This window comes from Entelurus aequoreus, linkage group LG11, assembly GCF_033978785.1.
Source record: "Entelurus aequoreus isolate RoL-2023_Sb linkage group LG11, RoL_Eaeq_v1.1, whole genome shotgun sequence".
In the NCBI taxonomy this organism is placed as follows: domain Eukaryota; kingdom Metazoa; phylum Chordata; class Actinopteri; order Syngnathiformes; family Syngnathidae; genus Entelurus; species Entelurus aequoreus.
The window spans coordinates 41,483,300-41,510,891 of NC_084741.1; the positions used below are offsets into that span (position 1 = coordinate 41,483,300).

The 27,592-nt window shown below is 39.2% G+C and overlaps 1 protein-coding gene across 3 annotated transcripts in view; it reads right to left on the bottom strand.

Moving 5' to 3' along the window:
- mon2 (MON2 homolog, regulator of endosome-to-Golgi trafficking) overlaps positions 1–27,592 on the bottom strand; it is a 68,342-nt gene that overhangs the window by 35,197 nt on the left and 5,553 nt on the right. For all 3 annotated transcript variants that reach the window (XM_062063286.1, XM_062063287.1, XM_062063285.1), the window contains exons 2-15: positions 18,887–18,950; positions 16,346–16,473; positions 10,735–10,866; positions 10,463–10,592; positions 8,229–8,326; positions 7,860–7,985; positions 6,719–6,913; positions 6,506–6,630; positions 6,022–6,161; positions 5,781–5,934; positions 3,824–4,014; positions 3,591–3,672; positions 3,335–3,516; positions 2,604–2,716 (exon numbers count right to left, since the gene is read on the bottom strand). In XM_062063286.1, the coding sequence (XP_061919270.1) occupies positions 2,604–2,716; positions 3,335–3,516; positions 3,591–3,672; positions 3,824–4,014; positions 5,781–5,934; positions 6,022–6,161; positions 6,506–6,630; positions 6,719–6,913; positions 7,860–7,985; positions 8,229–8,326; positions 10,463–10,592; positions 10,735–10,866; positions 16,346–16,473; positions 18,887–18,950 (1,860 nt within the window). The remainder of the gene's footprint in view (positions 1–2,603; positions 2,717–3,334; positions 3,517–3,590; positions 3,673–3,823; positions 4,015–5,780; positions 5,935–6,021; positions 6,162–6,505; positions 6,631–6,718; positions 6,914–7,859; positions 7,986–8,228; positions 8,327–10,462; positions 10,593–10,734; positions 10,867–16,345; positions 16,474–18,886; positions 18,951–27,592) is intronic.

Here is a 27,592-nt window from a genome sequence, read left to right on the forward strand (position 1 = left end):
AAATCTGCAGCTAGCTATGTAGCATGTGCACAGCAACAGGCACCTTATGGTTTCATTTTGTAGTTAACAGCATTTTAAAAAAACGAAAAAAATCGAAGCTGGGTGGACAGCTGGCGTTCAGAAACCCCTCAGTTTACGACCGACACGATCCTACAGTATATCCGCCTTCACGCACAACCGACAGGGCACTGTTAACAGTGTTACAGTGGTAAAAATGCTAAAAGAAGATACTGTTTCAGCGATATAAGTGACTAAGTACCGTATTTTTCGGACTATAAGTCGCAGGTTTTTTTCATAGTTTGGACGGGGGTGCGACTTATACTCAGGAGCGACTTATGTGTGAAATTATTAACACATTACCGTAAAATATCAAATAATATTATTTAGCTCATTCACGTAAGAGACTAGACGTATAAGATTTTATCGGATTTAGCGATTAGGAGTGACAGATTGTTTGGTAAACGTATAGCATGTTCTATATGTTATAGTTATTTGAATGACTCTTACCATAATATGTTACGTTAGCCTACCAGGCACGTTCTCAGTTGGTTATTAATGAGTCATATAACGTACACTTACTCAGCCTGTTGTTCACTATTCTTTATTTATTTTAAATTGCCTTTCAAATGTATATTCTTGGTGTTGGGTTTTATCAAATACATTTCCCCAAAAATACGACTTATACTCCAGAGCGACTTATATATGTTTTTTTCCTTCTTTATTATGCATTTTCGGCCGGTGCGACTTATACTCCGAAAAATACGGTATATTATTAATTATTAGTTCGAACATTTCAGCTTTTTCTCATTTAACATAAATTGTTTTATTTCCTGTAAGAATAGAATAAAATAATAATAATAATATGATTGTTTAAATACATAAACTAGTGTGTCAAATATGTTACCTGTACGAAATATTTTTGTTCAGTTACACATTTAACAGTGTTTATTATGGTTGTTGTATTTTTCCAAAGTATTCCTAAGTTAATATTATTTTATTTTTTATTTAAGTAACTAAACTTTGTTTATACTTTAAGTATATTTAATTTTTATTTTGAGAGCTTCCAATATTTTAGATCAGGTGTGTCTAAACTTTTTCCACCAAGGGCCGCTTACTAAAAAGTCAAGTATGGGGGGGCCATTGTGATATTTTTCCATTTAAAAAAAAATGCTAAAACCAAATATATATTTAAAGACAAAACTTTGTGTGAAATGTCATCTTTTTCTCATTACATTCCGATTTTTGCAAATTTTTCTGATAAATTTGAAAATAGACAACTTTCAAAATTTTAGCAGACACGTTAGGTATATTTGCAAAAAGTAAAGGTATCGGATCAGTATCGCCGATACAGCCTGAATTTTACTTGGTATCGGATCGAACAAAAAATAAGTGGTATTGTACATCACTAATGCAGCTGAAGTGTGGCTGAAACCTGACACCTTGCGCTTCATTAAACCAAACTGTAGTAACAAGCCACTTCACATCCTCAGTAATGGCAACGACGTTGCAATGATGGGAACAGTAATCAATTCGATTACTCGTTACTGAAAAAAATAGTATCGCTGTTATACTCTGGCGCCGTTATTACCAACACTGCATGTACCGTACCACAATTTTAAGACTATATTCAACACATATCGGTACAATAAATACATTTTATGAGACTACAAGGTAGTTTAGGGTATTTTAAATACTTAAATTCTAATTATTGGACCCTGCGGATACCCTGCAGGGTTTCCCCTACATGTAATTGATTATGGCGCTGCGCCACGGCAAAAAACGGTACAGTAACAATAAAAAAAGAACAAAATAATTTTTTTTAAAAAGACAATTGCATCATGGCCAATTATGCAAATTATATGATGTCATGTTGAGTACAAACCTAGCCGCGCCCCCACTGCCACAAGTATATTGACTGTCTGTGTTACAAAAAAGATCAGTTAGAATAATACATAATGTCGGATATAGAAAACATACAAACCCTTTATTTATTGAATCAAAAATATTGAAATTTAACGACTTGGTGCATTTGCACACAGCTAAAATTGTGTACAAAGCAAACTATAACCTGCTAGCCAAGAATGTACAACAATTCTTCTCAACAAAAGAGGAGAAATACAACCTTAGAAGAAAATCTGATTCAAAACATTTGTATGCGCATACAACACTTAAAACATTTGGCATATCATTATGTGGAATTAAATTATGGAATGGATTAAACAAGGAATCAAAGAAGGCCCCAATATGATTCCGTTTAAAAGACTGTTCAAACTACAAGTGTTCACAAAGTACAAAGGAGAACAATTATGATGAACATTGTGAGCTTTAAAAAAATACATAAATAAATTAGATAATTATTATTTATGTATTGAATATTTGTTTACTTACTTATGGTATATTTATTTATTTACTATTTATGTATTCACTGTTCTGTTACAAACAGAGAACAAGGAAATGGGATAAAATTGCTATGATATGAAAAGAAGTAGGATTAAATAAGCGCTGCTTCTTCCCACTCCTTTTCGGACGTGCTGTAATGAAACAACTGTGTAGTAGCGTAGTATTGTCCACTGTGTTCTAACAGATTATTTTCATGTCCTTACCACAACTGTTCCTTGGGGTTGTGCACCGAGTGGCTGCCCGACGGCCACCACCTGCTGATGCGACTCGCTGGAGGGGCTGATGATCTGCACACTATGGCCCTGGATAGAGTATGCTGTAGAACCCCCCAAAACACATACAAGTAGGATTTAGTCTCGAATCCTTTAGTCTCGAATCCAAACGCTTAAAAGTTTGCAGAGGAAGCTCTCTTGATTAACTCCAAATTAAACATCCAGCGTGACCCAATTAGCCCACTTTATCTGTACAAGCAAATATGCAAATAGTGTGTATGTCTAAATGAGAGAAGCTGTATGTGCATGTCCTCCAGCACGTTCTCCTTGCTGTTCTTAATTAGGAGTCATCGCGGCACTTTATGGATTACCGCAATAAGATGGGAGCACCAGGGAGAGGGAAAATGCCGTTTCCACGTTAAGCTCGCCAAGATAAGAAAAAACATGAATTCAACATTAACACACAGGACCACCAGAGGCCTTTTTGTGGGATGATATTCTAGAAAGACGCACATCAAAAATCAACCTTGACATCCACAACACGCTTTAGCCACCAAGTCAACACAAATCGCAGGATGCTAAAACTTAAAGTGATTTTAACCAATCAGAAGCCCAAAGAAAGGGACAATACTTTAGGATTACACGTGTGAACAGACTGAAAAGAGGCTTGGAAAAGCTTCAGTTTTCAGGAAAGTCTTGGCCTTGGTGGTGCCGAGCATTACCTTTGCTGGACAGGTTGGCGGCGTTGCTGCTGAGGACAGTCAGTGCGTAATGCGGCGGCAGGGAGGCCTTGCAGATGGCCGTGATGAAGGCATCTCGTGGCGTCACCAGGCCCAGTCGCCCGCACAGCGAAGCCATGGTCAACTCGGCCTTCAGGATGTTCTCCGTAGCGGTCTCATCAGTGCTGGACAAAAGCACGAAGTGAAATGTAGAATGAATACAAAAATACATTTTAAAAAAAAGGAAAAAACCCTCTACCTGGCGTCGAGCAGCAGGGACAAGGCGGCGAGCAGACCACACCAGCAGGCACTGACCATCTCCTCCCACACCAGGTGAGCTCCTGGGACACACACAAGGCCTTGATTAGGTAGAACCGCTACTATACCCATCATAACAAATCTGTGTAGAGGCCAAGAGGATAATAACAGTCCAACCAGCCTTAATGACGACTAACGAGGATCTCCTCGCTGGGCCCGCGGATCAAGACTCACCAGCTGGTGGCTGCCACTCTTTGCCAGGCTGCGCCTCTCTGGACTCAGCTGCCGCCGCCTCCTCTGTGGCCAGTTCCCTTTCAATCATGGTGGTGATACCTCTGACTAGGTCCAGCAGGGCGCTGAAGGCCACAGACATGGCGTAGCCCTCGGGGATGGACGGGGGCTCCACTTTGTCCAGCATTTCCAGGCTAGCAGGGACATTGAGATGAGTAGAGTACATTTTAACACAGGATATAAGGGCGGACTCATACTTGGGACTTCTGGACCGTGCTGGACTTCAGACCATGATGCCGTGAGGCTGCACTCACACTGAGCATTTGTGCTACCGCTCCCTTGCCCCATCACTTCTATCCTGCTGTATCGCTGCTGTTTCCCTCACTTTGTGTGATTTTGAGCCGTTTTGAGTATCTCTTTTGCGTAAGGTGATGGCTGCCATTAATTACTTGCGGAAAAACGAGAGGAGCAATCGCATAATTTTTTTATTTTTTTTAAAACTTTATTTACCCAGGAAAGTCCCATTAAGATTAAGAATCTCTTTTTCAAGGGAGTCCTGTACATTCATACACCAGTGTAGGTGCCACTGGGAGAAAGGTGGGTGAAGTGTCCAAGACACAACGGCTGTGACTAGAATGGCAGAAGCTGGAATCAAACCTGGAACTCTCAAGTTGCTGGCATGGCCGCTCTACCCTCCGAGCTACGCCGCCCCATTATTAGTATCATTTTTATCATCATTATTTTAATGACTCGTCTTTATTACGCGCAAGAATGTAGTCACAGGTGAACTATTATTACTTTTGGATTATTTTGAGTCTCTGCATTGTATTCCTGTAATGAATCGTGTCCATTTTTAAGAACTTACGAGTGAAGCGATTTATATTAATGAAATGACTCATCTTTATTACGCACAGGTATGTTGTCACAGATGAGCTAGCGTGCTTTGGGTTTAACTCGTGGATTATTTTGAGTCTTGGTATTATATTTCTGGTATAATTTGTGACAGTTCTTATCAGGAAACCTGCAAGGGACGCAATCACATTAATCTAAGATCGCACGAGAATGTAGTCGCTGATGAGCTAGAATGCTGTGGGTTTAACTTGTGGATTATTTTGAGTCTTTGTATTATATTTCTGGTATGATTTGTGAGAGTTCTTTTTAGGGAACCTGCAAGAGATGCAATCACATTAATCAAAGATCGCAACAGAATGTAATCGCTTGGTATGGCTTGGTATGAGTTTTGGATGATTTTGATTTTGAGTCCATCCATCCATTTTCTACCGCTTGTCTTTCTCGGGGTCCCGGAAGGGGACGCATTGTGTATTTTATTCCTGTAATGAATTGTGTCAGTTTTCAAGAAGTTGCGAAAGAAGCGATCACATTGATAAAATCACTCGTCTTTATTACGCACAGGTATGTAATCATCCTGTGGCGTTGACTGTTGGATTATTTTTAGTCTTTGTATTCTATTCCTGTAATTATTACTATCCATTTTTAAGAACTTGCTAGAGAAGTGATCACATTAATGAAATCACTTATCTTAACTACACAGACAAATGAAGTCACGTGTGAGCTAACGGGCTGTCGGTTGAACTTTTCAATTATTTTGAGGCTTTGTACCTTATTTCATGTATGAAATGTGACATTTTTTCTTAGGAGCCTGAGAGAGACACGTTCACATTAATTAAAGATCGCACAAGGATGTAGTCGATGGTGAGTCAGCTTGCTGTCACTTTGTCTTTTGGAATATTTTGAGTCCTTGTATTTTTTCATTTATAAATTGTATCAGTTATTTAGAGCTTGCAAGGAGGGACCCGGTTGCAGTTGTTCTGTGACTCGATTGTCATGCCGTACCCTGGCCCACCTCTTCCGTAACGCCAAAAAAGGGAAAGATCGCTTGGTGTGAAGTGGTCTTGGCACGTTACATTTGGCCTAAAACAATTGTATTACCAGAACTTACTAGGTGGCTTTGGCGCTGCCCTGAACGCTGACAGTCATCAGGGGGATCCAAGTGCCTCGATATTCAAATGCTGCCTGGGTCGTGAGGTTCCCGCTGACCCCTCCTGGCCCTGGGCCGCCCTGAGCCGTGCCCGGGGGCCCTGAACCCGAGCCACCTTAACAAAAACAGCAAATAATATTAGCCTATGAGAATATTAGTAATTTCGAGTTTGTTTTTACAGAACAAAATCCTCGAATCATACCAGTTGGTGCACCGACGGCTGAGACGTTGCCCACATTGGGAGTGATGAAGAGGGACTGGATGAAGGAGCCCAGGGCATTGACGATGTCCCGGAACACCTTGGTGGAGTGCTGCTTCATGTCATAAGACTGGCAGAACGAGCTGGAAAACGCATTCGAACACACATTTTTCACAAAAGCTTGCGTGACAACCGTGCTCTTTAAAAGTATACTTAACAAACTTCTGGTGAAATAATAATAATAATATAGGAAAATATCCAAATATTCTTGGCATTCAACCCGGCAGATACCATTTTGGTTTGGAATAGTTGAGGTACGTCACATAGTATGTCACAAACGCTGCTCAATCAAGTCCTTTCTTTCTTGCGCAACATGACAAAAGTGCTAATCCAATTGCTCCAAATATGTTTGGAGCAATTGCTTCCATTGCTAATTGGAGAACAAAGCAGTAATAAACAACAACAACAACAATGGCCTGAGACTTACCGTAATAAATGTGGCTGCACACACAGCCTGTGAACCGACTCTACGGCCACCGCTCGCAGCCACTGAGGCTTTTCTCCGTCCAGAAACTTCACCAGCAGAGACAAGAAGATCTCACACTCGGTTACCTTGAAGGTAAAAATAAAAAAATCAATAAAACAAGCAGCGTTGAACAGGAGTTCTGCAACAGGAGCCTAGAAGATCACTGCAGCGTACGAGCAGACTGTAGAAGTGCTTGATGAGCACTGAGACCACGCGCAGCAGCCGCATGCAGATGGGGAAGTAAGGCTTCTCCACGGGGGCCGGTGAGGCGGCGCTGCAGCTCCCCTGGCGGAACTTGATGTTGGGGGAGAAGAGCTTGATGACGAGCGGACACACTCGCTCTTTTAGCAGGAAACTGAACTCCTGGTGCTGCATGGGAGGAAAGAACTGAATCAGAAATGGATGTATCTTGCTGGACTAAGTGGGAGATTCCATTTCATTAACCCTTGAGCACAAATTGCCCTAAATCTGTGAAAATTTAGATGAAACTGAAAATTGGTTGTGGATGTAGCAGAGCAAAAAATATAATCGATGTTGGATTAATTTATGAAACACTGGAACCTCCACTTACGACCCCCTCTATTTGTAAACGTTTTGGTTTTCAAACTTTTAGATTGCGCCACATATGCCCCTGTGTGCAAGCCATGTCTCTGTGTACGAACGCTTCATTCATTCATTTTGTGTCCCACTGGTAGCCATTTTGTGCCTGCTTGTATTGAAGAGAATAAGAACGCCGGCTTTGTACCACAGCAAGTTTTTAACTCTGATGAGAATGGACATTCCTGGATAAAGACGCTAAAGCTGACTTATTTCACAGCGAAGAAGACTACCTCTCTTCCAAGAGAACACACACAGACGACACCCCCACCCCCATCGTTTCTCTCCTTCCGTGAGCTCACGAAAGGACCTTTGCCGACGTTAATATACCGCAAAAGTGGATTTTAATTTTTAGAATGTTTTATATTGCAGCAATATGATTGTTAAAGTTAAATATTTTTGTGATTTTTGATCATTTGTGAGGGCACAAGTGTTGGTAGAGCAGCACATACGAAGGACAGTTCAGTTTGTTGTTGTTTTGGCTTGTTAATAAATTGACAGTTGATCCATCACCTCTTTGTTATGTGTGTTTGATGAACAGTACTGTATATTGTGTTCAAAGTGTACAAATCTTAACTAAAACATGGACTTTTGTCGAGGCTCGAACCCATTATTCATAATTATGTTGTTTCTTATGGAAAAATTTGCTTCACTATACAAATCTTTCAATTCGCAAACAATGTTTAAGAACATAATCATAATCGAGGTTCCAATGTACCTGCAGGAACACGCCCGGAAAATCGTTCAGGACAGACTCCAGCAGCTCCAATCCGAACGTCCTGGTCATCTCTGTCATTCCCACCAGCCAGTAGGGGGCGTCCGCATTTACCAGCTGGCACAGGTCCTGTGAATGAGGACAAGCAAACCATGATGGCGCGGTCATCCTTGACAGTACAAGCCGTGTCAGGAAAAAGTACTTCCAAGTTGAAGATGTTTCCCTTCTTATTTGTTGCTTAACTGCATCAATTAAAGCAATGAACTGTTTGCAACGCCAAGAAACACACTTGACTGTCAATACTGCAATGCATTAATATAGCTAAGAAGAGAGGACTGTGAAAAGAAGGCTGTTGCCCTCTTGTGGACATACCTGAAACAGCATGTAAGCATCTTTTGCACTTGGCCTCAATGTGGTGACGGACCGCCTGTTGGTATTGCCCTGCACAGGCGGAGGCTGCTCCACAATGCCTGGGGATGGTATTCAATTATTTTCACAATCCAGTGACTCATAATAACATTTATGCTAATGTAGGTCAAGGGAACTTAGCGGTGACTAGCACATGCTTAAAGGTCTCATATTACAGTACCATCGTATTGTTAATCAATTTATAGATGTCTCAGAGGTCGCACAATAGAGTACTAGAATTGTGTTGTCCAGAATCTAGCCTTAATGCTGGAATTTGGACAATTTGAAAAGTTTTTGAGTAAGCCCTAACTGGAACACACCATTTTGTTTCTGTAGCTTTAATGCTAATAAACCGTTTGTCCACCAGTATGCCTCCAAGAAGTGCCATTGTGTACTTCGTCCACGTGCTACATATACATTGCAACACTTGTCCAACATTAAATAGATGCCAGATAACGTAACATCACAGAGTGGGGAAGGAGGAGACATAGATATGTGAGCTCCTTGCTAACATTGCTCTCACATTTTAACATCATGCTCGGTTGGCCTATTTGACAACTTTACATCTGTAGCGGACCAATGCCTTTATTTTTAGGATATGTAGAGAAGCCTATTTTTTTCTTCTTTGGTTTGGATCACATAAACAGGCTCTAGGTCGGTGGTTCTCAATTTTTTCTGTCACTCCTCCCCCAAGGGACGAAAGTTTTTTCACCCCCCCCCCCTCCGAAGTAAATGTGTATCTTTTTATCTGTATGTATAAAGATAGTTCTTTACTAACACTAAAGATGCTATCACGCCATTGCCTCTCACGTCCCCCCTTCAGGCACGAGGCACTAATTAAGAAGCACTGCATTAAACGGGCAGCTTGGAGCTTGCCCACAGAATTTTTTCATTAACATTAATTAATTAATTTCTTAAAATGTTTTTATCAACACTGAGGATGCTATTACGTCATTGTCTCTCATGCCCCCTTTTTCCCGTAACCCCAAGCCACCCCCGTGCCCACTATTTAAGAAGCACTGCTTTAAACGGGCTGTTATTAACTTGCTCACATTTAAATGTTTCTCTCAGACAGAATTTTTTCACACACCCCTACTGTACATTTCTTTATCTGCATGTGTAAAAATGTTTCTTTACCAACACTAAAGAAGTTATTACGCCATTGCCTCTCACGCTCCCTTTCAACCCCAATTAAGAAGCACTGCATTATTTTAATTTTTCGAGAGAAATTTTTTTTCCCCCCATCTATCTATACGTGTCAAGATATACAATGTTGCCTCTCATACCCCTCATATCACTGCGTCCCCCAAGCGGGGCCCGCCCCCACTATATTGAAGCACTACTCTAGGGAGACATATTAGAGCAGTGGTTCTTAATCTGGGTTCGATCGAACCCTAGGGGTTCGGTGAGTCTGCCTCAGGGGTTCGGCAGAGCCTCCGCCGCGGAGGTCAAGACACACCCGACTCATCGTATAAATAAAAACTTCTCCCTGTCGGTGTATTATGGATACCCCCAAACAATGTTCCCTCTAAATTTTCCATGTGTGAGCAAACGCAAAAACTCCTTGAGCATTCAGTGGAGCACATGTGAGCGACGTCAGACGTGCACATGCACTGTGGTCACACCTGCAGCACACCTGTCCCAAACCTGACTAAATAACAAGTTAAATGTTTTATTATTGTAATCAAATGACAGCAGTCATTTCCATGAGATTATTTTCTAATATAAGTGTTTTGGCCCACTTACAATGACTATAACATATTGTTTTTCATGAGCTGTGTACTAGTATTATATGTCTGGGTGGGGGGTCCTACTTTGGAAATAAAGTGTGCCCCTTTCAGATATCCCATTTAGTTCCCACTAAAACATTCACATGTTGCACAATGAGATGCAAACATGGGATCATGTGTACATTCCTGTATCTTTCTGTTTGTAAAATATATCTTTATTAGTATTTCTTTAATATGACAACATAATTTTATGATTACGGTTCAGGTTCGGTGAATGCGCATATGAAACTGGTGGGGTTCGGTACCTCCAACAAGGTTAAGAACCACTGTATTAGAGTTAGAACATCATTAAAAAGTGTCTTTTGCATAACAGGGGACTTTTAAATGGGTTAGGGTCGATAAAATCTAACTCAGTATTTGGCAGCAATACAATGCACGTGTTCTATCAGCGTAATAAAAGATTGTGACCTTTGAAACGCTCATCCTCAGCCACCATCCTCTCAAAGACCACGGTGACGACCTGTCTGACAGTGGCGGCCGCCGTGTTGTTGGTAATGTTGTCCTTGGTGAAGTGGAGGCGGAAGCACAGCACAATGGCCTGCACGGGCACACATCGAAAGTGGTAGGCAAATGTTGATTTAACGTCACGCCCCGAGTAAAGAGGGAACCCATTTGGCCGTGTGTTGATTCCAGCGCATATGGCCATTTATGTGCGAGAAGAGCCAGGAGGGGTTGTCTACCTTGGAAAGTACTTCATCATGGACCACCGTGTTGGTGGTCAGCAGCACCAGGACGGTCTGTAGGAGCTTCAGCTCCTCCAAACTGTTTTCCATTAGCTGCCACAGCATGTTGATGATGTTCCCCGCCGCCGCCTGGCACACAAAAACACTTTGCTTACGGATCATCGTGGGAGGTGAAACACAGGCACGTCCAGCTGATGCCGCTCGCTTCAAGGTAAAAAATGCCAGTAACGGTACATAACAATGCCAATTAAAAGGTGACACTATCTCCTTTCTTTTGCCATTCATGCAACGCTGCTCAAGCAGTCACTCTTCCAAACCTTTTCTGCAGCAAAGATGCCCTCAGAATGACATCGGTGACAAATTACCCGCCAGTGCCATCCCTCCTGAGGTCGTCAGCGGTTGTCTTCCCTAAGGCCACTGGCAGGCCTGTCAACCTTGCACTTCGGTGATGTTGACAAAGTGGCAACAAGCGCTACGATGGTACAGACTGTGGCATTAATGGGGAACTGCACTTTTATTTCATTTTATCATTCACAATCCTTATGTAAGACAAGAACACATGTCTTTCTTTTTTATGCATTGTAACTCATAACACTAGCAAAAGTCAGCTAACAATGGAGGTCATGAGAGTAATTCAGTCTATTGCGCTCTAAAAAGTATAAACATTTTATATACATGCTGTAAGTATATATGTAATGTAAGAACAAGCACATTCATTTTTTACAAATGCTGCTCATTGGGAATTAAAGTACCAGTAGAGTGGAAAAACCAGTTGACTTTATACGCTTATTATTTGTGTTTCATTGTATCCATTAAACCATATCCAATTATCTATTCTATAATTATCATCTCTTAAGACTGACAGAGTTCAATATTTATCACAATGCTTGTCTAACCTATCAAGTCATCCACAGGCTGAATCTCAGGCTCTGTAGCTTGGTTCCTATCTATCGTCCCCAGCATGCCCACAACACTCGTAACTTTGACCTGATGTCAGGTAAACATTGTCTACTAGCTTGTACTGCTCGAAGTGTTGTATGCAGGGGACCAAATTTTTGGAACCGGCTTGATGAGAGCCTCAGGATGCTGTATTCATTCTCCAACTTCAAAAAGAAACTGAAATCTTACCTATTAACCACCTATCTCTAATGCCTCATGTGGGGTAGACTACTGTTGGGTTGTGCGTGGTTGAATGAATGTATGTATGTATGTGTATGCTTGCTTTAGTACTCCTATTTTGTGTTTATCATATAGCGTTTTTGTGCTTGCCACCATGTTTCAGCATTCCATGCATATACTGTCCTCTGGACCCCCTGCCAAAAGCTTCTTCTACCTTATCTGGGGGACCCTTTCACTTACCACCATCCTTAAATGGATATTCACTACTGTTGTAATTGTAATATGGTATTGTGAATAAACTTGAACCTTACAATTGTATTTACAATCTGCAAAGTATGTAAAAACACAGTTTAAAACAAAACACAAAATGCCGCAAATTTAGTCAGCCATTTTGAATATTGCGCCCCGAATACCTTCAGTTATTTTAGGAAATTGACGTCACGGTAGTAACGCTTCTGCACTCTAACCATAGTATCAGATCAGTTATACTGGAAATATGTAAACATTGGAAAGAGATGTGCTGTTTATCATTCACAATCTTTATGTAAGGCAAGAACACATATGCTTGGCTTTGTTTATGCATTGGAAATCATAAATAAATATCCAACAATTGAGTCAACAGATGGAGGGTCCTCTGTTGCGTTTATTATTCTTATTCTCCCTAATAACGTCCAGAAAGCGGCAACAATAGTCCATTTACACGTCATGTCCTGAAAATTAAGCAAATATAAGTGATATTATGAATATAGGCGCCAACGCAGACAAACTATTTTAACGGCACATTGATAACAGTGAGCCAATGCTATCTTACGCTGCTATTGTTGACACACTGAGCCGACGGCTGCTTCTGCTAAAAGTAAATTCTAGATTATAACTCATGCATCTATCACCTGCTGGTAGATAAATGTGGCCATGGACTGGGAGACTGGTCGACCTTGACATCCTCCAAGAAGCTTCTCGCAGGAAGTTTTTTTTAACCCTTTATGAGGTTTGTCAGAATCAGAATCAGAAATACTTGAATAATCTCCAAGGGGAAATTAAGATTTTCAGCAATCTGAAAATCTTAATTTCCCCTCGGGGATTATTCAAGTATTCTGATTCTGATTAGTATTCTGATTAAGATTTTCAGCAATCTGAAAATTTTAATTTCCCCTCGGGGATTATTAAAGTATTCTGATTGTGATTGTGATTGATTCTTCATCTAAACGGAATTATGTGAGCGTCCTGTCGATCGGCATCCCAGCGGGAGTGAAAATGTTACAGTAGTGTTTGTTTTATTCATTATAGTTCATTTGTATGTTTAGCACCTAGCATTGCTGCTAGTGCTATAGTGTCACAATAAAGCTGCATCCATCACTCGGTTTCTAAAACGTATTCTTCATCCTCTTTTTGTTCGGGCTCAAAAATATAAGGTTCCGGCTCATAATTTGTCCCAAAGTAATCGTTGTTGGCTTTCACAAAGTCTGCATGATTAGCATTGTTGTTGATGGGGAAGGGATTTGTGGTTCCTAGCGCAACATTACGCGATCACGTGACTGGCTTCCTTATTATCTCTCAAAATGGCTCGGAAATATCTGTGAGATTTATACTATTTTGATCATATCTATTTATCCGCAAACTTTGGAAGTCTTTTGATCTCATAAATCGGATATATATGATAATAGCATCAATATAGAGGCTAGGGATGATACTCGAAACCGGTTTTTCCGGTTGTTCGATAAGAAAAGAACCGAGTCCTCGGACTCGAATCCCTTTTTGAGAACCGGTACCCGTTATCGAGACCACTATAGTAAAGAAAAAGAGTTGGTTCTTTATTCGAATCCCTCGGAACGAATCCCGTCCCGACCAGAAATGCTCCGTGTGACATCACAAGAAATGACGTCACGTAGCTCAGTCATTAGGCGCAGATAGCGAAAGCAGGAACAAAATGGATGGGAAAAAGCGCTCCAAGGTGTAATAAAGTTCAAAACAAAAAGGTATAATCCAATGAATAACTTTACTGAGAGATTTGAGCAAACACATGAAGAACACTTTTACGAACAACCGGAAACATAGCAACCAGGCTAGCAACGCACCTCCTTTACGGCAGCTGTCGCAACGTTCTTAAAGCAACCGCAGCACATACATATATGACATCTCCCTTTTTTAACTTTTGTTTTTCTTTCCTTGTAAACAAAACAAAATCACACTGTAAATGTGTTGTCTGTCTAATTATAAATAATGCAGACGAGGCGTGTTGGCTGAGTTCTTGACGTTTACTTTCACAGCGTGCTCATTCTTAGCTGCCGGGTGACGATATTTAACACTTTTCGGGGCTACCGCGCATGCTCGTCACTCCCGTTGCATGCTGGGTAGTGTAGTTGTTATATTCCCTAGCTCATAACATCTTTCCCCCTATAAAGAAATAATGTTAACTCAATAAAGTGTATTTCTTTTTTTAGCTTTAACTTTTCATTTTTTAGCATTGTAACCACATTTGCAAATAACTTTTCTCTTCATATAATTTTCTTTCAATAAAGAAATAAAGTGCAAAAATGTCAAAGCATCATAACAAACAGTTATGTCAAATAGCAGCAGAAGTGCACTTTTTGGAGAGCTGTATTATTTTCAGTTTTGTGCCCAAGGGACTGATTTCATTTAACACTATATTATTATGTATACACCTTTAGTGATCACAGAGACAGGTTGTTTTTGTGTTACAGTATATATTTGTTTTTCTGAAAAATCCCACTTAATATACTTTGGGTAACAACAGTCAATATTTATTTATTTTTTTTATTTTTTGGGGGGGGGGTAACAGTCAATATTTATGTATTTATTAGATTAAATTGTTTTCTTATATAATAAAAGTGAGCTTTTGTTAAACCAAATATTGTGTGTTTTTTTCCATATACAACAACCTATCTGGACTTGATAAGAGAATCGATAAGGAATCGGTTCGATAAGAGGATTCGATAATAGGCTCGAACGCGATAATTTCTTATCAAACATCATCCCTAATAGAGGCAACTCACAATATTTGCTATTTTCTTAACAATAACTACCGGTACTCATCATGGCAAACTTGATGAGAGACAACAAATACTACCTTTGGGACAAATGATAATCGAGAACCTTATATTTTTTTTAAATAAGGTTCGACCGAATACCGACGCCAATATTTGGCATTTGACGTATATTGGTATCGGCTTTATTTTACCGGTATCGGCCAATATTATCTTTATGTTTTGATTTTTTTTTACAACTACAATGGAAATACATCAGCAGATACAATATATACACATGATACCAGTATTTAGTGTTAAAAAATACAAACATTTTGTGATAAGCAGAGAGTAAGTTAGTAGTACCGGTGCTTCTTTTTTCCAAGCTGTGGCCCATGTTTAAATAAATTTTACTGCTAATTAATATTGGCTCCAAACATCGGTTATCGCTTTGACTACTAATAATCGGTATTGGTATCGGCCCTGAAAAAAACATATTAGTCGATCTCTAATATGGATGATGAGCTACAAGTTTTAGGAGTTGAGTGATAAGCAGATCCAGCATATAGCAGTATTGTTGCTAAGTGCTACAAGAAATACAAACTACGAACATAACAAAACAATCACTCACTGTACAATGTCTGCTCTCACAAGGATGATGACTGTTTATATCTTCTTGCTTAGATGTAGAATTAAATAAAATCTTCACGCAGATAAAAAACTAAACAAAAGATCGGAGCGACTTTTTGTGTCTTTCCCGCCATCTCCCAGAACAAGTTGAATGTTATAATGTACCAATTTCTCAGCTTACGGCCACAACCTTCTACCATCCAGGTGAGAGGCATGATTTATAATGTAGAATTAACATTCACCAACTCAGAGCAGCACCATCACCAGCTCAATATGTCAATATAGCCGCTTAAGCTAGTTAGCTAACTGTGATCACGGCGCCGCCCGCTAAAAGTAGTCCCTCGGCGTTGGCGCTTATAATAACAACATTGCTAATACTTCGTTAATATTCAGGTCAGGACATGTAAATGGAGTATTGTTAGCGGTTTTTGGATGTTTTTAGAGGGCTTCATGGGTGCAATAGATTACTCCCCTAATCTGCATTATCTGCACCTCATACTTGCCCTGTATTATAAATTAGAATGCATAAAAAAGAAAAACATATTTTCTTGTCTTACATAGGGATTGTGAATTAAAAAGGCAATATACCAAAAAAAAAGTGCAGTTCCCCTTTAGGATTGCATAAACATTCTGTCGTGCCCTCCAACATCCTTTTAAAACTTGTCTGGGTTGTGGCGCAATTCTCTACCAATGTAGCGTAAAACGGCTCATCGTCGCGGGAGCATAATCCAGACTATAGATACACCTGTAGCAATAACAAAGCAGTGTGCATGCGCTTCGTCTGCGGACTCTGAATTGACGGTATTAACGACGTCCTATGTCACCATCAAGCCAAGTTTAAACATTTGCATGAATGACGGGTCCTGGGTCCTCACCTCAGACACCACCTCGTGAGACATGAGCCTCTGAATGGCAGCCAGACACAGCTGGGTGATCTTGGGCTCTTTGGTGCCGCAGCCCATCAGGAAAGGCTGCACCACTTCAGAGCTATTCTCCTTCAGAGCTGCAGGAGGAGAATATGAAGACAAGAAAAATCGTTATTATTATTACTCCAACACAAATGCGGGATGTAATCCTACAATTTCCAGCATTAACCTGTGGTAATAACAAATATCATTATATTTCATTGCACAGCTCTTGAAAAAGATGCTTTAACTCAACTAAGCACCAAGTGTGTTGTCACTTGAATACACACAGAAGTTCAAATAGGCGCCTCATTTTTTGCCAGACGGCTGATTTATTATCTTTATCACAGACGTGGCATCTGTAAAGCTTAAGTGGAATTGAACTACAAAGGTTTGTTAAATGCTCAGGATATTATACATTTATTATGCTATTTAATCCTTTAAAAAATAGTATAACATAATTAGAGATAAGTACAGTCCACAGGACTGCAATCTATCTATGGATATAACAGCATGATCTAATTTGCATGAATGGCAGTGACGCATGTGCATGTATTTTTTATGGATGCTGTGGGAGACATAGAAAGTAAGCAAAAAATATGAAAATCAAATATGTTTGGAAATACAGGTGAACTTTTTTCTGATGCTTCTTTTTGTGGTTAGGGTGGGGGGGGGGCACATACATACATACAGTACATACATACACATATATATATATATATATATATATATATATATATATATATATATATATATATATATATATATATATATATATATATATATATATATATATATATATATATATATATATATATATATATATATATATTTTTTTTTTTTTTTTTTTTCTTTTTTTTTCTTTTTTCTTTTGGTTGGAAGAAACCCAAAAAGAATCAAGCATGGTTTGGTGCATGAACACACGCACTCGCTGTCTCAAGTAAACAGGAAGTGGTCAGTATGCAAAAGAAAGGACATGCTGAACAGCCAATTGCGTAACAGTATCAACTATCAAGTTTGGTTGCGCCATTTTTCTGTCTCGGAGTTGATTCTTTGCGTGGAGTGTGAAGAAATTGTGGATAAAACAGGAAAAGTCACCTCGACAATATGGCAGTTTTTTGGGGCTTTTTTAAAAACAGACCGCAGTCCTTCACCACGCTCATATTTTCTTTTTAACCCTTGCCCGTTCCCTATTCGGATGTACAGAAACAACAGGTAAGAACTAAAGTGCAGGACTGCATAAATAAAATAAATAACAAAATATGACAAATGTGCTACTTTAAAAAAAATATTTGGTCCAAGTATATTCTAATAATAATTACTGCATGACATAAATTAATTTCCATATTTGAATAAGAATAAAATACCAAATTAAATGTTACACAGCCGTAACTTCCTGGCATTAAACCTGCAAAAAATTGTTCTACCCAGGTTTTTATGTTTACATTTGTACACTTTGCACTATTTTATTACACTTTATTAAGCATTTCTTACATATTCCTTATTTTATTATTTTAACCTCTAAAGGCCTGAGTGGCCACATGCGTGGACAGCACCTTTTAGCTCTTATTTCCAAAATTGTGTACACTACTGAATTGGGGTCTTATGCCGACATATGGACACTTATACTGCCATATGGTGGTGTCAGAAGAGTATAACATACAATGGAATTTGGAAAAAAACGTGTAAAGATAAAAATTAGCATTTCACTACACATGAAGTACACGTTTCTTACTTATGGACTAAAAGTACATCGCATAAAAAGATGATTTTTAGTTTTTATTCTAATTAGGGTCCAATAAGCCCAAATAGCAAAGAAAAATTTAAAAAAAGCATGTAAACAAACAGCTTGGGCCTTAAGAGGTTAATTTAAAAGAGGTTATTGTGAAGCGTTCAATGTGCTTTTACAATTTTGTTTACATTGAGTGTTGTCCATGCTTGTGTCGACATTTCCTTTCCTTTCTGTCTTGGTTAGCTGAGATGATTATAAACAGAGGAAGGTTACATTTGAAATAATAATGTTACTTTTATTTTTTTTTTCCAGGTCCATATTATCCATGGGTCATAAAAAAATATCAATAATTATCGATATCGACCGATATAAAACACTTGTTATATCGTGATACAGTTTTCAGCAATATCGTCCAGCCCTAGTTTCACGTATGCTCTAAACATGTCAAATTCCTGATTCTATTTGTACATCCAACAAGCAGAATATTCAGTCAGATTGCTAAATATGAGAGGATTTGTTGTTTCATTTGCATCTTTCATAAAAAAAGATGAGTAATGGCAGCGACTTTTGAAACGCGTGGATGTTCCATCAGAGGGAGAGCCTTGTGCTGGAAATGTCACAACCAAGAACATCCCTTTACGTGCTCTGCTCTATTTATTCCCACTCTGTTTTAGATCCTGCATCCACCTTCATCTGCGACTGGGTTTGTCTGTTGTTGTTTTTATCCTTGCATGCAAGTTCCACTGAGAATAAAAAGTGTGAGTCAGTTCGGCACTCACCTGCCAGTATTTCGGTATTCCTGGCTGCGATTGTCTTAATCTTCACAATGCCAGACTCTGCGGCCTGAGGGGGAAACACAAAGAAAAGCATTTGGGTGAATGCTAGTCGTGTTAGGTTTAATAAACAGTAACATGTTGTACAGCTTGAGATGCAAAGAAATGGACAGGACATGGAGGAGGTGTTGATGAATAAGGAAACAGATCATTTGCCAGTCCTAACAGAGGTTTTTCGTCCGACAGCCACCACTGCAAGAATCATTCTCTTTTCTTTTCTATGTAAATATCAATTCTATCTCAAGAACGACATGGTAGCTTGCATAATGTAATTCAGTGTAATAGAATCACGGCCATGGAATAACATGCATTTCTGAGCGCACGTTCCGCTTCCTTATTGGAAAAGCAAACAGTAGTGAAGCTCAACAGATGTTTTTTTGTTAAAAAAAAATGAGGCAAGTCTAAATTTGGCGAATTCCTCGAACTGACGCATCAAATTGTGAAAGCGCTGCTTGTTTGAAGGCTGGGGCTTGCAGTGGTGGAAAACTGCACTGTGAGTAAACTAAAAGCATCAGTGAAGTATTTATTGAGAAATTAGTCATTTGCATTTAGTGGCAGAAATGATTAGGCAGAGCAATAATAAAATGTTGCACAGTTGCGCAGATTTTGCAATGCCAGATAAGGAAATTAGGTTTCACTCAGCGCTTTCACTTCCATATTTACAAATATCCGACAATGTGAAGGACTGGTAGACAGCAGTGGCATCTACAGCGCAATGGACCAACACATGCAGTCAGAGTTCGACTATCTAAAAAAATGTCCGTCTGTTGACTTTGAGGTATGCATTAAATACTGTCACAACAAGAGCTATCTAATTATAGCATTTTTTACCTTAATAATTTGAAGTGCATGATAAAGTGGAAAGGAAAACTTAGCTCTCTTTGACTACATGGTCATTTATTAACAAGTAGAGTACACTGAGCAACACAACCAATGTTGTAACAGCGGTGAGGAGCATATAATAGCGCTGATGCATTAACTATAAACAACAGTGCGCCAAGTGTAACCAGCGTGACTTTCACACAAACAGCTGAGTAGGGATGGGTACCATTCACATTTGACCCGATACGGTACAATTTACAGGTAACAATTTTTGGTACTTTTGTGTGTGTTAATAAATACTAATGGTTTTTGATGATGAAATCACATTTTTATTGCAATATTTAAGAATGAGCTGATTATGATAACTGCTGTCCAGTTACATCTTGTTTTATTATAGCAGTTCTATGTCAAGACGAGGGGTTTTTTGGAAACTTACTGCGGGGTCGTTCTCCCAGGAAGGCAGACGGACTACTCGGGACAAGGCGTGTAGGTAAAAACATGATTTAATCTTAACCTGACTACACCAGAAAAGACAGGAACTAAAACAAAAGAAAAGCGTGCCGGTTGCACAAGAGGCTAAGGAACATAAAACTTATAGCAGGAAACATAGACGTAAACACTTAGCCTGAACTATGGACATAAACAAACAAGGCCTACTGGACACGGCATGAATCGAACAGCATGAACTATGGCAAGAAACGAGCCAGAACAGAGCAACCACAGGCTTACATAAAAATCTCCTGATTAAAGCAGGTGCGTGTCCCGAACAAATGAGGCAGGTGAAACTAATGAGTCGCCATGGTGACAAAACAAACAAGGGTGCAAAAAACAGGAACTAATTGGAGTCCAAAACTAACAGAACATAACTAAACAAAACATGATCATGACATTCTACATCTCATTTGCAAGTATGACGATAAGTAGCAATAATAACAGTTGCAAGTCCAAGATGTTAGATGGCAGAACTGTATAGTTTATGGTGTGTTGGCTAGTCAGTTCAGTGTTTGATAAGTCTAGTCTTTTGTTGCGCCCTAAAAAGTGTTAATAATGTAAGTATTGTACTTAAAACCTGTTTGATTATAACGTGCATTTTAATTGTAGTTTTCATTAACAAATTTGGAGGTGTTGAAATGGCCATGTAAAATCGCTAATGCTAATCAGTAGCATGTCAATAGAAAAGCTAATGTATATTAACATCAAGCTAGCGCATTCTTAGAAAAGTAGAGCCTTACTTTATTTACATTCGATTGTTTTTTGAGTCAATTGCTTTGTTGCAAATAAATGACGTTACATACATTTTAAAAGTGATTTAGAGGCAGAATGGATTGTAACTTAGATATTGGGTTTCACAATGTGAAGCGCTTTGAGTCACTTGAGAAAAGCGCTATATAAATGTATTTCACTTCACTTCACTCCTGTTAGCTGCATTGCTAGCTACCTAGGAAAAAACGATTATTACATGTTAGAATGAAAAAAATAAAAAACGTTTGTCTCCCATAATGATTGTGAATGATAGGCTAAATTCCCAAAAGAGTGCAGTTACCCTTTAAAACGCATGCGGAGGTAGAGGCTGACTGTTTGTGATACTTTAAATACAAGTAACTCAATCCTGTGTAGGGGTAGGAATCTTTGGGCACCTCACGATTTGATTAAAATTTGATTATTGATACATCTTTAATTTATGTATATTGATATAGTTTTAAATTTATTTTTGTTACGCTAAACAAGCGTTTATCACTTGCAAGTTGCAACTTTTAAAAAAATCATTTGAAATAATAAACAGTTCAATTAATTACCATATTTATTAAATTAATGACAATTTGGGCAAAACTGGACCATGAGTGCCTGATAATAAAGGAGCTAGTCGGCTCTCTCGCCAAATTTTAAAACTGTCTGCATTACTTTATTTACAATAAAACGATTATCGATTATTAACGTTTACTAATCGATTCTATAATCGTCAATGTCCGAATTGCGAAGCATCTAAAAATCGATTAATTCCCCCACCTCTAATCCTGTGTAATTAATTAAAAATAAAATACATCAAGGGGTTGCCTACAGCCACTTCAATTAGAGTTTATTTGCTTTTATGGACAGGAATCCTTATTAGGATAAATTACAGTATTTGTATTTTATGGTATTTTTTTAAATGGAAAACTTGTTCCTATAATACAAATAAAGCAAAGGACAGCCAGAGTCCTGCCACTAACTGTGTTTGTCCTTGCAGTATTTATTGATACCGAACATGCACAGTCTCTCTTCCCTGTGATTAGATCTGGTTTGACAAATCACGTCGACAGAGATGATGTACATATTTTCGCATCTGTATTGTTTATGCCTCTGGCCGGGTAAAATTGACTTCTCAATTAGCGGGAGGAGCTCAGTGTGATGCGATAACAGGGAAGTCAATAAGACTGTTGCTGAACCTTCTCAACCTCGGTTAGATTGGGGAAACGCGGGAGGAAGTGAGAAAAACGAGTGCGGGTTCTGGTGAGACATTTGTTCAACCGTTCAGTGCATTGAATTTGGCCAATGATAGATGAATACTTGAAGAGACGGGAGAGCAAATGGATGTGTGGCATTAGCGCTGTGGGGACGTCTCCTTGACTACGTTTACACTGCGGCCAAAGTGGCTTAAAATCTGATTTTTTTCAGATCCGATTTTTTTCCAGCTGACCGTTTACACTGCAAGTAAAATTAGATTTTTATCAAACTCCAGTGTAAACGCGCACAGGCCTCAATGTGGCCCCAACGTCACTTGCATGAGCGCTTCGATAAAGTGAAAACAAAGGAAGTTGACCGGGAGGAAGTCGTTACCACTACAAAATAAAATAAAAGTCGCAACACCTTAAAGACGAGAGTTTTTTTACGTGAAAGTAAATTAAAGTAGCATACAGTATGAGTGAATGTATATAGTGTAATATATTTGGGAGGGTTGTAATCTATTTGTGGCTGTTAAGTAGAGGAGACACGGACACCAGTGCGGATCTACGGGAGCTCAATTCACAGGTAAGCAAATGTGCCACAGCGTTAATTCGCTATTTCTTCGGAATCAAAATATATATTCTTATATTACCGTATTTTTCGGAGTATAAGTCGCTCCGGAGTATAAGTCGCACCGGCCGAAAATGCATAACAAAGAAGGAAAAAAACATATAAGTCGCACTGGAGTATGAGTCGCATTATTTGAGGAAATTTATTTGATAAAACCCAACAACAAGAATAGACATTTGAAAGGCAATTTAAAATAAATAAAGAATAGTGAACAACAGGCTGAATAAGTGTACGTTATATGACGCATAAATAACCAACTGAGAACGTGCCTGGTATGTTAACGTAACATATTATGGTAAGAGTCATTCAAATAACTATAACATATAGAACATGCTATATGTTTACCAAACAATCTGTCACTCCTATTCGCTAAAGTCCAGGCCTGGGCAATTATTTTGACTCGGGGGCCACATTTAGAGAAAAAAATGTGTCTAGGGGCCGGTATATCTATATTTAGGAACACTAATATAAAACCCCACAATAATGTCTGATTGAATGCTTAAAAACGTTATGACAGACTGCCTTAAAAAATATAATGGAATTTTAAAAATTTTCTATGAACGATAAAACACTGAATATTGACAAAATATGAACGTCACACCCCCTTTCGATCGACATATTTTACAATCAAGTGAAACGCAACAAACAGTGAAATATGAACGCGAAGGGTACAAAATAAACCCACCTACAATCTGATATTTGCTGAATTTCCCCCAGGGATCAATAAAGTACTTTCTATTCTATTCTATATATCACTAAGCTTTAGAACTTTGTTGTGAAAATCTCCTTCCGCGTCTGTGCAAACGCTTCCCGCCCACACTGCTCGGTGCCTCGTCTGAGCTGCTGTGACGTAGATTACCATAGTAACTAATTAGATGACCATAGTAACTAATTAGATTACCATAGTAACGAGTATATCGTCCATAAGCGCAGATTCCAACCATTGAAATACTTTGTATAATTGAAGCCTTACGGTCATTAGAAAACATCACTGCACATCATAATGGCAGCTACTGTTTCCATCTTAAAGATGTAAAAAAATTTTTTGGGAATGTCCGGCGGGCCAGTTTGAAAAGCTCAACGGGCCGCATGTGGCCCCCGGGCCTTAATTTGCCCAGGTCTGGTCTAGTCTCTTACGTGAATGAGCTAAATAATATTATTTAAAATTTTACGGTAATGTGTTAATAATTTCACACATAAGTCGCTCCTGAGTATAAGTCGCACCCCCGGCCAAACTATGAAAAAAACTGCGACTTATAGTCCGAAAAATATGGTACATATAGCCTATTGTTTGCGCACTATTGACCAACGATGCACCGAAAAGTTGGTCATCTTAAATAAAAACCGAAACCGGATGTTTGGATGAAATATCTCGCCCAAAGCTGACGAAAAAAATCACATTCAGGTCACATTGCGTTTAGACTGCAGTCACATTTTAAAAGATCAGATTCCAATCGGATTCAGGACGACCTCCTGATGTGGCCTGAATCTGATGTCAAAAGATCAGAATTGAAGTACTTTGGAGCGTTTAGACTTGCAAAAAAAAAATCTGATCTGTGTCACTTGAGGGCAAAAAAAAAATCAGATTTGGTGTGCAGTGTAAACAGGGCTCTTGTTCTTTGTTGTTTTGATCAGAGGGAAAACACATTATGCGAGTTCAGCCTGAAACGCAAACTTGCTGGATGATACCTTGCGGCCCGGAACAAACTCATCCGGTGCCGTTTCTTATCAAGTGACCTGTGTGAGAAGTTCCTCGCATGAATAAACAGCAGGCTTTCTAAGATAGAGAGAATTAGAGTACCAGGGCACCGACTGAACTCCGTTACACAAGCAAACAATAGCTCATCTGTCTGGCAAAAGTTTGGCGTGTGAGGTTGTACTTATTCGGGGGCATTGCTTTTTGGTTTTAATGTTCTCCTTTTGTTTCCAGGACAGCAATATACTGTATTAGGAAGATAAAAGCTGCATAGAGGAGTTTCCAAAGTGTAAATGCAGCTCAACTTCCCACAGCGAGCTTCATGTCATCCTTCTCTAGAGAACTCTATTTTTACTATTTCCAAGTGCCAAATGTTCCACAATAGTCGATTGGAAAAGTGCTGGACAAAATCTAGCCTGAGTTTACTTGGATTACATTTACATTGCAGGCCAAAGAGGCCCAAATCAGATTTTTCCCAGCTGACTGTATACACTGCAAGTATGGCCATGTCCACACGAACACAGATAGTTCCAAAAACGCACATCCGGGGTTAAAACGATCTCAGTCCACACAAGTGTAGTTTCAAAACTGTCTATGTCTACACACAAACGCATACATTTTGTCCAATCAGAAGCCTGGAAAAGCAACAACAGCTGACTTGGTGGCATTACACCTCTGTTATCATGTTTATTTTGATATACCAGCTAACAATGCCATCCATGTACATTATCGTTACTGCGCTTACAGAGCCCTGAACACTTGTGGAATTGTAAGACATTTAATCAGCAACACGGTGATATATTACAAGTGAGGTGAAGTGTCCATTATTTCTAAAATCAGCTCACACTAACAAATTCAAAAAAGGGAAACCTCTCGACAGGTTCAGTGCTTAAAGCGCACGGACGTGCTTGTGCTGCTGCAAAACTCTGATGTAATTATAAAGCATTTAATCATCAAAAAAGTGATTAAATGCTTAAATGTGCAATGACATGTACATTGTTTTTAACACCAGTACACACTAACAAGGAAGAAGGCTACATCATGTTTTTTTTAGTCACTCAGGTGCATTATATGCGCGTGCACAAATGGAAACAACACACAGATGATAACTTCGTGATCCATCGCTAAATAATTACTAAAAACATAACTTTGATATGACACAGAGCAAAAAGTATTGCTTGTCCAAGTTGTCCCATCAGGTGGAGGTCCGACAGCGATCGTATCCAAAACAGATGACTGTCATTAGCGCTGGCGGTAGTGTCGCAAAGCAAATTTTGATGCGTCTTTTTTATTTCTGTTGAGTGAAAATAGCAGCATGTTTACGTTCAAACATACAGTAAGTCCTCTTATAGCAGACCTGGGCATTCTGCGACCCGCGGGCCACATCCGGTCCTTTGTGCGTCCCTGTCCGGCCTGCGTGAGGCCAATCATAAATTACAAAATAAATTTGAAAAAGTATCTATGTCGAGTGTGCAATACAACGGTGCTGCTTTTGTTTTGAAAAGCGTTATTTGTATTACTTCCGTGTGGACGTATGCGCGTGCGTGATTGTGAGTGAATGTGAACAGCTGCAATCACAAATTACAAAATAAAGTTGAAAAAACATCTATGTCGTGCGTGCAATACAACTGTGCTGCTTTTATTTTGAAAAGTGTTATTTATGGGCGTATGTCCATGTGTAACCTGTGAGTGAAGGTGCACAGCGACAAGTGATGCATGGTTTACACCCGAGACGCTAAAAAGAGAAAAGTTGATGACGAATGCCGTGTTTTCAACAAGACATGGACTGCCAAGCAACGTTCCCTCTAAGGTGCGCGCCTGCGTAATTGCGCACAGCAAATAAATGCTGCGCACCAAATCAAATCCCATCTGAATTCTAAACAAAATAAACACATTTATTCTGTGTAATTTTGCAATGCAACTTTGAGTGACAGTGACAACAAGCGGCCCTAAAAATGTTTGTCAACACCGTTCAATTATTGTAACGTCTATCGAGATGCTTCGAGGCCAGGAATTTTTATTGAGCAAAACTGTTTATAATCGGCCATAACCACACCAAAAACATGAGTAAAACACTTCTATCTCGAAAAACTAGTAATTTTCTGCCGTACAAACCAGGCCAAAACCTACTTGTCATCTGTCACCAACACACATACCACTAAACCACTGGTGCGTTTATGGCCACACAAAAAGTCGGACAAATCAAACACCACACAAAGTTACACTATGACTCCTCAGTCATACGTGTGCTTATTTTACTGTCATTTATTATTAATGTTAATTTATTGATATTAATCATGGAATGCTGTTACTAGAGAAAGTTACAGGAATGCACACTTCATCCTATGCTTACATTTCATTGTGCAACATGAGGATGTTTCAGGGGAACTAAATGTGATCTCTGAAAGGGGTACAAATGATTTCCAAAGCAGTGCTTGTGGTATAAAGTTAAGTTAGGTTAAATGAAAGTATTATTATTATTATTATTTATTATTATTATTTATCTTACGGTATATATAAAAAATAATATTGAGCAAAATTTCATGGAAATATTGTCGATGTGGCCCTCCAGCAGTGCTCGGGTTGCTCATGCGGCCCCTGGTAAAAATTAATTGCCCACCCCTGTCTTATAGTGTGTTTAAAGCCAGCAAGACAGTGTTGTTGAGCTTTGGAAATGACAGTCATCACAAGTCTCCCTTTGTGCCGTCTACACGGATACGCTAAATGGAGAGTTTTGGAACTTTGACCAACGTTTGCAATAGTCTGCATTTTTAAAGACTAAAGTATGACTAAAGTAATTTATGACTTTTTAAAACGCCGCTGTACATAGTGGAGAAGAACAGAGCGCCAATAAACCTTAAGGGCACTGCATTTGCGTGCCGGTCCAATCACATAATACCTACGGCTTTTCACACACACAAGTGAATGCCACGCATACTTGGTCAACAGCCATACAGGTCACACTGAGGGTAGACGTATAAACAACTTTAACACTGTTACAAATATGCGCCACACTGTGAACCCACACCAAACAAGAATGACTAACACATTTCGTGAGAACATCTGCACTGTAACACAAC